This window comes from Vipera berus, assembly GCF_964194415.1.
Source record: "Vipera berus genome assembly, chromosome: 3".
NCBI classification, from domain to species: Eukaryota; Metazoa; Chordata; class Lepidosauria; order Squamata; family Viperidae; genus Vipera; species Vipera berus.
In genome coordinates this window covers 101,813,283-101,827,483 of record NC_138204.1, presented here as the reverse complement: position 1 = coordinate 101,827,483, position 14,201 = coordinate 101,813,283, and the positions used below count along the sequence as shown (strand labels likewise).

Genomic DNA, 14,201 nt, shown 5'->3' with positions numbered 1-14,201 from the left:
AGCTCTGGGAAGTCGGGGGGGGGGAGGGGGAAGGAGGGGAAGTTTGAGGGGGAGGGGGCGGGAGGGGAAGCTGGGGGGAGGGGGAGGGAAGGAGTTTATGCTTAAAATGTATTGTAAAACTTTTTAATAAAAAAAAATCCAACCATTTTGCAACCAGCATGTATTTACAATGGTTGCAGTGTCTCACGTGATCACCATTTGCGACTTCCCAGCCAAATCATGGAGGAAGCTGGATTTGCTTAACAATTGCATGATTCACTTAACAATTTCAATAATTTGCTTAATATCTATGGCAAAAAAGATTGTAAAATTGGGCAACACACACTTAACAGTGGCCTTGTTTAGCAACAGAAATTCTGATCCTAATTGTGGTCATAAATTGAGGGCTACATGTAAAACTTCAAACAATCTGGGTTAACTCTTTGGGGGAAAAATGCATGCACTTCCATATACCCATTTCATATTACAGAAATAAACTGCAAATCTATTTTGTATTATGCAAAATCAGCCAAGAATACTCTCACAGTCCAGATACTGGTAGTAAGAATCATTAAGTTTAAAGGGTCCACTCATTTGCACATTACACTTTTCTGTAATATAGGACATGATATCAGTCTAGATATTGTGGTTTTAAGTAAGAAGGAAATTGTGAAGAATTCTGAATTTTCTTTCTCTTCCTTTCCAAGAGGTAATTTGATGATCAAATCTTGAGGGATGATTTTCCTTTACCCAGGTACCACCCTAACCTATTTCTGAATTCCTTTGTTGTAATTAAAAAACAAACAAACAATTTCTTCCATGTTGGATTACAATCTCTTTGCAGATTTGAGCTAAACTTGTCATTGGCTTCTTCCACTAAATATAGAGTAGTTATTTAAGCACAAAGATAAAAGATGTAAGGGCGGTGATGTGGATCAGTGACACCCCATCTCTTCCCAAGGATATTTTATATAAGTTTACATTCTTTCTACACACTGAGACTGACGTTTCAGAGAAGATTCTGGATTCATGTAAGAAAGGTCCCTGTTCTGGCTGATGGCTTCCCTGATTCCCCAAGATTTTGCTTTCAGCCCAGCCTGCATTCATCAAGCTACTGCCACCAAATGTGTTGTACTTGAGTGTCCATTGTCTCCACCCTGCATGTAGCTGCATAATTAGAACAACAACAGTCTAATCTATTTTTTTAATCCCATTTATATCCCACCCTTCTCCAAAGACTCAGGGCGGCTTACAATCTAAAGCACAATTAAAGAAGGCTGAGCTAATGACAGTAAGAATGAAAGTTAAATTATGGAGTATAGGAAAGATATCTGAGAGACAAAGGAACATGTTTTGTTCCTTTCCCTCTCTCCTTCATCACCATCTGCAAATAATATACAATGAACCAAAAAGCAAAGTCAAAAGGACTAGTCCCGTCAAAAGGACTAGGGGTGATATCATAGCAGTGTTACAATATCTCAGGGGGTGCCACAAAGAAGAGGGAGTCAAGCTATTCTCCAAAGCATCTGAGGGCAAGACAAGAAGGAAGGGATGGAAACTAATCAAGGAGAGAAGCAACCTAGAAATAAGGAGAAATTTCATGAGAGTTAGAACAATTAATCCGTGGAACAACCTGTCTCCACAAGTTGTGAATGCTCCAACACTGGAAGTTTTTAAGAAGAGACTGGACAACCATTTGTCTGAAATGATATAGGATTTCCTGCCTGAGCAGGGGGTTGGACTAGAAGACCTCCAAGGTCCCTTTCAACAACAACAACAACAACTACTACTACTACTACTACTACTACTACTACTACTACTATAATTATTATTAGTATTATATTATATATCAAAGCCAAAAAAACCAAAAAAAACCCAAGAATGCACCTCAATATATTTTAATATCCCCAAATAATGTTCTGCTCTTTAAATGGCAGTTGAAGAAGGATCTGTGATAGCCATAGAATATGGATTTTCTACTTCTAGTATAGGTAATAAGGCTATATTTTTTGGAAACTCCAAAATAAAGTTCATTATCCATCCAGTAAGGTCCAAAGAAAGTAAATGTAAAATAAAGGTCTGTTCACTGTTGATGAGCTGAATGATATTTTAGCTTGACATAGTTTCAAGGAATATTCTTTTTACTATTGCTGTGAACAGATTCAGTGGACATTGGCTGGAATCATAATAGATGGACCATGATTATAAAGAGAGCAATCATTTCCTTTTCTCTCTTCTTTCTTGGAAAGTGGCTAGCTGAATCTGGGAAATCAGCACTAAGGATAATTTAAGGGAAATGAAGCATCAATGATTTAGGGACTTCTATCAAGTATAAAACACTTTTAAAATAGACCTTTCACTTTATCATAACATATTTAAAGTCACCCACCAGAACTTAAAAGCTATCATTGTTCTTTTCTTTGGGGATCCAGCATCATTAGAAAATCCATGTGGGATATACTGTAGCCTGAAGTTACATGAAGGAGAACCTAAAGTGTATTGCACCTAGTTCCCAAATGCTGTGTTGTATTTTGAATCCAGAGAGACACAGTCTGATGTCATGAAAGCAATGCTATTTCTGATTATACACTAAACATCTTCTTAAATTCTTTAACTTCTTCTTAAATTCAGATCAAATGTTAAATTAATATGAAAACTTTCCATAGAAGTATGTCTTTGTTTTGCTTTAAAAATAGTCATCTTAATTTATCATTCATTTGAATTCATTTAATCATTTTGAAAAGCTCTGATTCCACTTTTAAGATCATAGGATTATCTCACCTACATTCATAAGTAAAAAGTGCAAGCTCTCCCAATCCTGGGCAGTTTAATTTGGGTGTAGCATTGCCATAATAGCAATTAATCCAATTATTGGTTCATACAAATTGCACATACTAGTTTTTTCAGGTTGAAGAGGAAAAACATTTATTTCAAGAGATCTTTGTGCTGCAGTTTGTTCCTCTTTTTCTAGCAGTACTGATTCTCCCCTTCCCACTTAACACTAGAGCAGGGCTTTTCAACCTTTTCACCCATTGTACCACTTTTAGGATATGGCAACATTTGAGTACCACCAGTCACCTAGCAAGGTGTCAAAAACCTGATGACCAAAAAAAAAGGAAAAAAAGTGATGAAGTACAGGTAGTCCTCGACTTACAACAGTTTGCTTAGTGACTGTTCGATGTTACAATGGCACTGAAAAAAGTGCCCCCCAAGCCACAGCCGAGCAAGACAACTGCCTGCCTGCCCAGCAGTGATTTTCCTCCTGTCCGAGGTTTCCATTGTTGTCAGCATTTCTGTTGAGGATTGGTAGCGGGGGTGGGGTGGGTGGTTTGGCTTTTATTCCCCCAATCTGCTGGGTGGTTGCAGCAGGTTTGGATCACTTCACATGACCCTGGGACACTGTGACCGTCATAAATAATTTTTTTATTTATTTATTTTTATTTTTTATTTTAATTCCATTTATATCCCGCCCTTCTCCGAAGACTCAGGGCGGCTTACAAGCTTAGCAGTAGCCTTCATTCTATGTATATGCCTGCTTATTAGGGCTTTCATACACCCCCCAAGCGGCATTATTACAAAGTCAGCTTAATTGCCCCCAACAATCTGGGTCCTCATTTTACCTACCTCGGAAGGATGGAAGGCTGAGTCAACCTTGAGCCTGGTGGGATGCGAACCTGCACTAATTGCAGGCAGCTGGTGTTACTTAAGGAGGCATTAGCCCACTGCTCCACCAAGGCTCTTATATGAATCAGTTGCCAAGCATCTGAATGTAAATCACAAGACCCTGGAGATGCTGCAACATTCCAGCTGATCAGCACTTCTTCTGGGTTCAGCAGAAGCACCAGGATCAGCACTGAGCTCCAGCTGGAGCCTGGTGCTGATCCTGGTGTTTCCACTGAGCCCTGACAGCCCCAAAGAAGCGCTGATCCTGGTGCTTCCACTGAGCTCTGACAGCCCTGCAGCTCCAGCCATCTCTCGCTCAGGCTTGTGCGGTGCTGCCCTGGGTTCAGCTCATTCCCCTCCCCCGCTACCACTTTTCTAGGATGGTCACGTACCACCTGCCAGGTGCCAATGTACAGGTGGTAACCATACCACTGGTTGAAAAGCCCTGTACTAGAGGTATAAGCATATACTGGCCATAAACTGAATGGATGTTTGATTTTTTTCCCCTTCTTCAAGCTGACTGGATATTTCTTAAGGTCACATACTGATTCTAGGTTTGATCTAGCATGGGATTAAAGGAACAAATATAGCTTCTTTAACTAATTAATTAGTTGTTGTAATTAAATGGGAGAACATAGTGGAATTGCAATTGGCAGGAGTTTGCTTGTGGTTGCTATCAGTCTTCATTAGATTGGCTGCCTTGTTGTTGTTGTTAGTTGCGAAGTCGTGTCCGACCCATCGCGACCCTATGGACAATGTTCCTCCAGGCTTTCCTGTCCTCTGCCATCTTCTGGAGTCCATTTAAGCTCACGCCTACTGCTTCAGTGACTCCATCTAGCCACCTCATTCTCTGTCGTCCCCTTCTTCTATTGCCCTCAATCTTTCCCAGCATTAGGCTCTTCTCCAGTGAGTCCTTCCTCCTCATTAGGTGGCCAAAGTATTTGAGTTTTAGCTTCAGGATCTGGCCTTCTAAAGAGCAGTCAGGGTTGATCTCGTCTAGGACTGACCGGTTTGATCGCCTTGCAGTCCAAGGGACTCGCAGGAGTCTTCTCCAGCACCAGAGTTCAAAGGCCTCAATTCTTTGGCGCTCAGCCTTTCTTATGGTCCAAATTTCACTGCCATACATTGCAACTGGGAAGACCATAGCCTTGACTATACGCACTTTTGTTGACAGGGTGATGTCTCTGCTTTTTAGTGTGCTGTCTAGATTTGCCATGGCTTTCCTCCCGAGGAGCAAGTGTCTTTTAATTTCTTGACTACAGTCCCCATCTGCAGTGATCTTGGAGCCCAGGAAAATAAAATCTGTCACTACTTCCATTTCTTCCCCATCTATTTGCCAGGAATTGAGAGGGCCGGATGCCATGATCTTGGTTTTCTTAATGTTTAGTTTCAACCCAACTTTTGCACTCTCCTTCTTCACCTGCAACAAGAGACTCTTCAGTTCCTCTTCACTTTCTGCCATTAGAGTGGTATCATCTGCATATCTTAGGTTGTTGATATTTCTTCCAGCAATCTTAATTCCAACTTTTGATTCATCTAGCCCTGCCTTTCTCATGATGTGCTCTGCATATAAGTTAAATAGGCAAGGCGACAGTATACAGCCTTGCCGGACTCCTTTCCCAATTTTGAACCAATCAGTGGTTCCGTGTCCAGTTCTCACTGTTGCTTCTTGGCCCGCATATAGGTTTCTCAAGAGACAAATAAGATGTTCTGGTACTCCCATCTCTTTAAGAACTTGCCACAGTTTGTTATGATCCACACAATCAAAGGCTTTAGCATAGTCAATGAAGCAGAAGTAGATGTTTTTCTGGAACTCTCTAGCTTTCTCCATGATCCAGCGTATGTTGGCAATTTGATCTCTAGTTCCTCTGCCTCTTTGAAATCCTGCCTGTACTTCTGGTAGTTCTCAATCCACATACTGCTGGAGTCTAGCTTGTAGGATTTTAAGCATAACTTTACTAGCATGAGAAATGAGTGCAATGGTGCGATAGTTTGATCATTCTTTGGCACTGCCTTTCTTTGGAATTGGAATGTAAACTGATCTTTTCCAATCCTGTGGCCACTGTTGAGTTTTCCAAATTTGCTGGCAAATTGAGTGTAGCACTTTTACTGCATCGTCTTTTAAGATTTTGAATAGCTCAGCTGGAATACTGTCACCTCCACTAGCTTTGTTGTTGCTCAGCTTTTCTAAGGCCCACTTCACTTCACATTCTAGGATGTCTGGCTCGAGGTCAGTGACCACCTCATTGTGATTATCAGGGACGTTAAGCTCATTCTTGTATAGTTCTTCTGTGTAATTTTGCCATCTCTTCTTAATCTCTTCTGCCTCTGTTAGGTCCCTGCCATTTTGGTCCTTTATCATGCCCATTTTTGCATTGAACGTTCCCTTCATCTCTCCAATTTTCTTGAAAAGATCTCTGGTCCTCCCTATTCTATTGTTTTCTTCTATTTCTTTGCACTGTTCATTTAAGAAGGCATTCTTATCTCTTCTAGCTATTCTCTGGAATTCTGCATTCAATTGGGCATATCTTTCTTTTTCTCCCTTGCCTTTTGCTTCCCTCCTTTCCTTGGCTGCCTAACCATTTGCAAATATGGTAGACCTAGAATTGATGCCTGTGAAATATATCATCATTTGTCCCACTGAAATCACCTACCTTGGATTTGGCAGATGGAAAGAAACAAACTGGTATCCTGTATACAGTGCTTTGTGCTTTGGAATCAGAAAAGCAGTGTGAGAGTGATGGTTGCCTTCCTGTTTTTTAATATTAATTCCAATCAAAAAGAATTTTGAAAGGGCATTATGTATCAACAATGTGTCTATCTATTTGTCTGTGAGTAGTTAACTTTCTAAGAATGGAATATAGTGGGACTCAGAAATGGCTATGTTTAGAGTCGTGATGGTGCAGCAGTTACAATGTAGTATTGAAGGCTAATTCTGCTGACTGCTGGCAATTTATTTAGGAAAGCAGCTCATTTATGTCATTGAGGAAACTACTAAAGATCTATTACCACCCTAACACACACACCCCATGATTTGGGATACAGTGACCATTTTGTCCTTTTGCTTCTTTCTCTTACTCTTTCTCTTTCACACACACACACACACACACACACACACACACACAATCACAACATTAGAGAATAGTAGAAACACAGAGACACACAATCTTGTTCTTTCATCACTCAGAAGAAATACAGAAATACAGACATGTTCTATGGGAACTGTCAGGAAATGGATTGGAAATAATTCCAGAATAATGCCATGATAAAGAAGAGAGACAGGAACACAACCCTTAATCTGTTGAATGAAATCTATTGGGAAAAACCAAGTAGGAGAGTTTTCCCCAAACAGATAGGGTGCCTTAAAATAGCAGTCCTATGGGTCATGCTTCATCTTATGGCCTGGCTGATATTGTTTGGCCCAGGAAGGCCAATCAAAAAATTATACAGCTTTGTTTTATTCAGTCTTCACAAATTTAGTTATTATGTTTTTCATGGCAATACTCGAAAAGGAAATAAATGGCTTTTTAAATGAAATGGTACATCCTGATCAGATGTGATTTGTTTAAAAGAGTTACACAAGAAACAACATTAGACACACCTGGATGCTACCAAAAAGATTAATAACAACAACAACAATAATTAATGTGATTATGATCTTTCTTGATGCAGAAAAAGCCTCTGATAGTGAGAATGGACTTTTATTCTTGAAGTTTGGAAAAAGATGAGTTGTCGCCCCTTTTTTCCCCACATGAATATAGAATATTTATAACTAACAAAATGCCAAGTGAATAGTAAGCAGATCTCTATAACACCAGTGCATCATACAGAAGGAGGCAAGATAAAGGTTGGCCCATCTCATCTTATTTCTATTGGCACTAGAGCCATTCATGCTGAAAACATGTCAAGGAAATAATATCTCAGGGGTTAAATTAACAAATCAAAGTTACAAATTAAAAACTATGCTGTTCCTGTACTCATTTACCCAACTAGAAGTGGATAGTATTAATGGAATATATGGAATACTGTATATATAGCAATATAAGTAGGCTTGCTTCATGTAAACAAGCTGACATGGAATTTAACAGAGAAAGCAAAGCAATACCGACATCTCATAACAGGGCTTAACAAAAAGAACAGAAAAGAGTGAAATAGTTAGAAATCCACCTGTCAAAAAATAATAAGGATTTATTTAGAAATAATTATTGCTGAAAATTTGTTGTGGTTGGGAAGAACTGCAGCTATAAAAAATATTTTACCAAGACTTTACTTCCTTTTCAAAATGATTCCAATACATATTCATAATAGGTTTTTAAGTGATTGGCATTAGACAAGTAAGGAACCACATGTGATCCAACAAAACCCCAAGGATTAAATTCAGATTTGACAGATTTGAAAGAGCGTGGAGATTTGGCAGCTCCAAACTTTATCTTTTATTATTATGCCAACTGCTTAATACGATTGCACAGTGGATTATCTTATGGCCTAGCTACTTCTTTTAAGGCTGTTAGTTCACAATGATTCAGTTCACCTGACTTGTTTTAGTGTCTTCAAATCAGTAGGATAGAATTAAAATAGTTGCAGAAACAAGGGGGAACACACATATACAAAGATACACATACACACACACACATACATGGAAGGGGTAGGTGGTAGGAGGTATGTTATTCTAGGCCTGATTGCTAAAATGGATAATTCATTCTTTTAAAAAGTGTCTGAAATGTAATGAGCAGCGTAGCAAAGTTCAACAGTTTTGGAAAATGATTCATACCAAAATGTAACAAATCCTAACAGTTCAGTTCCCATTTCAACCTGTAATGTTTTTATTAAAATTTGCTAAACCATATGTTCCCTTAAAACATATTAAATTGGCTTTGTATATGTTAAAACTGGTGTAGGGATGCTGTATACTGTTTATTAGAAGGAATCTTTAGTCCCCTCTATAAAAGAATGGCTAATTGAGTTGGGGTGTACATTATGGCATTCAAAATAACTTAATTACACAAAATTTAATTCAAATTTGAAACCATTTCTAGATTATAATTTAATAGCACACTTAAAGTTAGCATTTCTCTATGAGTAAGATCTACATTTTAATTTTAAAATATTTCTATATCAGATCAGAAATTTACAGATGTGGGACTTCCGGATGGCAAGGTGTCGCCAGAGGCAGCCATTCTTTGGCTGTCAGCCTCGCTGCTCCGTAGAGCCGCCGAAAACAGCGCCGATCAGCTGTTTCGGCGGCTCGGAAGCCCCCTCCTTGGGAGAAGAGGAGGGGGAGAGTGCCCAGGTAGGGGTAGAGCTCTCCGGGGTCACCAGAACTTAAAGTTTTGGCGGCTGAAGGATTGAGCCCCCCCGAAGCCTGGGCATGCTCCGGACTGCGAGGCGCCTCTGCTCTGGGTTTTTTGGAGCAGAACAGGGCGTTTGCAACCATCCCTGCTAGCAAGGAAGAACTTTTGAGAATGAGGACGCAGGCAGAGCGATGCAGGAGATTTTGGTGAAGATGGTGTTTTGATCTTTAACTCAATGGACTTTGCTGAGCTTGTAAGTGGAAGTGCGTAGTTAACAATAGAGGGTGAAAATGGCGGCTATATCTTCTAAAGTTCCTGCTCTGGTGCAGCAGTCTTCGTTGAAAACTTTATTGTCCCCTGCACCCGTATCTGCATCAGCTTTTACAGTAAAAGATTTGCAGAATTTGTTGCAAGAGACTATGGAAAAGCAAATGCAACAATTTGCTGAGATAATGGATAAAATGTTGGAAGAGAAGTTAACAGAAAAACTAGCTAAGGTTATGGATGAAAAGATTACAGAAAAATTAACAGAAATGAGAGCAGACATTATATCTGCAATGCAAGGCATGGTTAAATGCATTGAGAATTTGGATGAAAGAGTGGAAGATCTTACTCAACATGATATTAGACTGGAAGCAAAAATGACAGAAACTGAAAATGTGGTAGAGAAAATTGATTATGATTTGATCTTGACACAGTATTATCAGATGGAGTTTGCTTTAAGGATTAGAGGCTTAAAAGAAAATCCTAAGGAAAACTTGAAGAAAATGGTTTCTGAGGCTTTGGAGGGGGTGCTGAGACGACCAGCAGATGAAATAATGGAAGATATAGATAAATTTTTTCATGTTAATTCTTGGATTGCAAGACAAAGGAAATTACCCAGAGATGTGATGGTTTATTTTACAAAGAGAATGATTAGAAATGAAGTTATCCAGGCCTCCTACAATATTGATTTTGTAATTGCTGAGCAAAAAGTTCTGATTTTAAAAGAGATCCCTTCAAGAATTTTAAGAAAAAGGAAGGAATTTGCTTTTTTGACACAAGAATTGAGACGACGTAATATCAAGTTTAGATGGCAGATACCAGTGGGTATGGTGGTGACCTATGAAGGTACGAGGCATTGTTTTACTATGGTGATTCAGGCACGTGATTTCTACAGTAATATTTTAAAAGCAGCCCCCATACCATTTTTGGAATCTACAAAGAAAAAAGGTGAGAGAGAGTCTCAACGTTACAGAGAGAATCTACAAGATGATGAAGGGCTAATACAGACAGATGTGAAAGCTACAGGAGTGGATCAAATTTCAGTGCCACTGGAGAAGGCCAGAAATTGGAAGAGGCGTGCTGCTTCTGGACGAATGAACCAAGCCTGAAAATTTAGTTGCAGAACTGCAGGAGATAATAATGTAATAAGGATTATGGGAATTAAAATTGTTAGAAGGACTAAATACTTGGGGATATACTTTTCACCCTTATAAAATAACTATGTAATATTTTATGTTGCTTTAGTTTTAAGATGATTATGAAAATTTAATTGGGAAGATTTGTAGTAGTGCTTACTGATATTTTGTAGGTTATGATTTGTTATTTGGTTGGTACGTATAGTTACGGTGTGATAAGAAGGTGGATATTGTGTGGTTGGTATATACTTTGTGATATGCTTTGCTGCAATTTTGGGAAAAAATTATAGATGAAAGTTAACTTGTAAGATTTTTATGGGTAATAATGGATTAAGTTTGGAAAGTAATGTATGGTATTTTAAGTTGTATAATATATTAGGAGAAGGAAAGGTTGTATAAATTTGGTTTTAGTATAAATTTAAAGCCTAGATGGAAAGAAGAACAGTTTTAAAAATTGATATAAATTGTTTTATCTCCTATTGAAGTTAACTTGTAATATTTTTATGGGTAATAATGAAACAGGTAATAGAAAATATAAGAATGATGTGATTATATATAAAAAAATTTAAGTTTGGAAAGTAAGGTATGGTATTTTAAGTTGTATAATATATTAGGAGAAGGAAAGGTTGTATAAACTTGGTTTTAGTATGAATTTAAAGCCTAGTTGGAAAGAAGAATAGTTTTAGAGAATTGATATAAATTGTTTTATCTGTGATTGTTTTTATTGGGTATTAGATTAAAAAGTATTATTTTGTATTTGAATAATTATTGATATGATATATATATATATGTTTGGAGTTTATCTATATGAGTTAAAGTGCAATAGTTTAAATAGTTTAGGATTGTTTGCGTAAGTTAGATTATGATTGTTTGTATTTTTATACCCTGTATTCAGCTCTGGGAAGTGGGGGGGGAAAGGGAGGGAGGGGTTGGGGAGGGGGAAGAGGGTGGGAGGGGAGGGGGTTGGGAGGGTTTTTTTGTTAAAGATAAAATGTATTGTAAAACTTTTTAATAAAAAAAAAGAAATTTACAGATGTGGATAGAATTTACTGTAGTTCATAATTTTATTCTGTGACAAATTCTTAGTCTGCTGACCATGGTTCTTGATATTCATGCTTTGTTTATAGTTTAATAACAATGTTCATGCTTTTCAAACCATATAATATTCAGTTATTCACAATCAATTAATGATATCTTGGAAAATGTTAACCTCTATGATGTCTGTAAACCTCTTGTTTACTCATATGCATTTTAGTCTTTTATTCCTTTTCTTTGCCTATTTATATACTTTCTTTGAACTGAATGTATATAGGTGTATTTGTGAGTCTGTGTGTTCACATGTGTGTATGTGTACACATAATTCTAACACATAATGTATAGGAATAATAATCAAATGTGCCACCATAACTTTGATACTTGACTGAAGACTTGGATCAGGGTTACAATAATATCCCTGCACAGTAATTCCTAATCCTTTTAAACTTCCTCTAAATTTTGTCCCTTTTATGTGATGCCATTATTAGTTTTATTTTGGAAATGTTACCCCAATATATATCAAACCCCACAATATACCCTAGTAAGGTTAATTGTATTCCCCCCACACACACACACACTTTGTTTTCTTACCTTTGCCTTGGCAAGCTGATAAATGGCTGTTTATGACACCTCTTACTGAGGCTAAAGAGCTTATGAACAATTTTCTGTGCCTTAAGGAATAGTTGTTTCATGCTGGATTCCAGTTGCTCATAGCGATGCTGGAAGTTTGAATCCATTGTCCACAAGTGCATAATGGCAGATGTGTTGAGGAAATAGTTCACAGGCAGCCTTTTCATAAAGAACTTGAATTCATCTGCAAAATGGCAAAATTTAGTATTTTTTTAATGTTATACTTCCATGATCATTTGCACAGCAAAAAAATAAAAATAAATACCTCCAAATTATGCACATTTTTATCCCTTTCATTCATCTCTATCATGGATGGCAGAAGATGCATGAGAAAATATGATACTGTTAATTTTGTCTGTATTAAGTTTTAATATGGCATGAATCTTCCAGACGTACAAGAGTCAAATTTTCACTGTTGCACATCTGATATATTGAAAATTAGCTCATTGACAGAATCTCTCAAGTTATTGTAATCCCATGTATATTTACATTTGATAACATATATTCAGTAAAACCAGGAAGCTTTTCTTCAGAGTAAAAAATTTCCAAGACTTAATTCTGATGCATCACAGCAGTTAAGAAAGACATGGGTGATGTTGGGAATGGTATTAGGTCCATACAACATGCATTCTTATTGTTCAAGGACTGTTAAATTTACTGTAATCTAACAAAATGCACATGGATTCTTGGAATAATGTTATAACTTTTGAATAAGAGAGGAAGTTTTTTTTATTTTTGTTTTGTTTTTGTTTATTTTTCAGTTAAAGCAGGGATGGCAATGTTTCTTCAGATGAAAGTGTGGAAAGTCAGCCCTCCTCCCAGAGAAATAAATATTTTGGGGAATATTAAAAAGGCAGAATATTATATTTCTCCAAAGGATCTTAAAGGCAGAAAAGCAGGCCCAGTTTTCTTATTAGCCCCAGGCAGAGACCAGCTCTGTAGAAATGTATATTTGGTGATTCATTCAGGAAGACTAGAGTCAGGAAGCTTGGAGCTGATGAGATCAGAAAGACAAAGACCTCTAAAATCTACCTCTCCCACCCAAACTCTAAAAACATGACATAATAGGATTAACCCACCACCATCAGAATACCAAAAGGACATGCCCAAAAGCTCAGGTCAAAGTTCAAGCCACAGGAACAGGAAACAACCTCAAACACAAAAGCCCAAGAAAGTTTAAAAACCCACCACTCCCAGCTACATGTGGTCATCTTTCCTAGAGCCAGTCTTCTGTCTGACTCTGCTCATCAATAAAGTACAACATTCTTTCTAAAGCAGTCTCCATTTTGTTTATTCCCGGCTTGGACTGGACCCTGATAAAGATTTTTCTTTCAATAATAGAGAGTTTCATGAAGTTCCTCCTTTAATGAATCCATCTAACAATTTCAAAGGTAACACAAACAATTTGAAGTAATGCTTCTGATTTTTCAATTAACTGCCAGAGTTATAAATACTCATCTGGGTTTTGACAGATAAAGTGGAAGTTATTTACAGACTGAGAGCAGGAGCTTTTATACTTCCTCTTTCTCTCAATACAAGTACAGCAGAAGTGGTTGAGGCTTGCAGGAGGTTCGCTCCATGCTTCTTTTTGAACTCTTAAGTTTACAATCCTCTTTAGAAAAACCCGTGTTTAAATTATTTGAACAGCAGAAGATTGTATGCAGCAGAGATGCCAGAATGAGTCACTCTAGGGAGCAAAGACTGTGTGCAGTGCTGAATTTTCTGAGAGCAGTAAGCAGGAGGAAGCAATTGTTAGCAACTGTTTCTATGAGAAATAAAAATGAAAAATAACTGGCCCATCACTCAAGCACATAATGTAGCAAGACCTGAGCTGCCCTAGACATAAACCATAAATTAAGCAATATAATTTCCATTTGCACTAGAAATATTGGAAGTAGATATTTTGTAGTTAGAAGAATTTACTTAATGCAGGTAAAATGGGAAAGGCTGTCTTGGGTTTAACAATTGATAGTAAATTCAGCTCTCTATAGAATATATTTTACATTGCCCCAGCAAAAAATAAACATTTAAAAGACTGCCTAGGCAGCATGTTATATGGCCCTTATTTGTCAGTTCTGACAACACTTAGAATGCTCCAGTGACATTTTTCTGCCTTATTAGGACCCAGATTGTTGGGGGCAATTAAGCTGACTTTGTAATAATGCCGCTTGGAGGGTGTGTGAAAGCCCTAATAAGCAGGCAT

At 37.7% G+C, this 14,201-nt stretch overlaps 1 protein-coding gene across 2 annotated transcripts in view; it reads right to left on the bottom strand.

Annotated features, from left to right (window-relative positions):
- BRINP3 (BMP/retinoic acid inducible neural specific 3) overlaps positions 1 to 14,201 on the bottom strand; it is a gene marked incomplete at both ends in the record, with an annotated part of 482,128 nt that overhangs the window by 73,083 nt on the left and 394,844 nt on the right. For both annotated transcript variants that reach the window (XM_081324366.1, XM_081324367.1), the window contains one exon: positions 11,960 to 12,182. In XM_081324366.1, the coding sequence (XP_081180492.1) occupies positions 11,960 to 12,182 (223 nt within the window). The remainder of the gene's footprint in view (positions 1 to 11,959; positions 12,183 to 14,201) is intronic.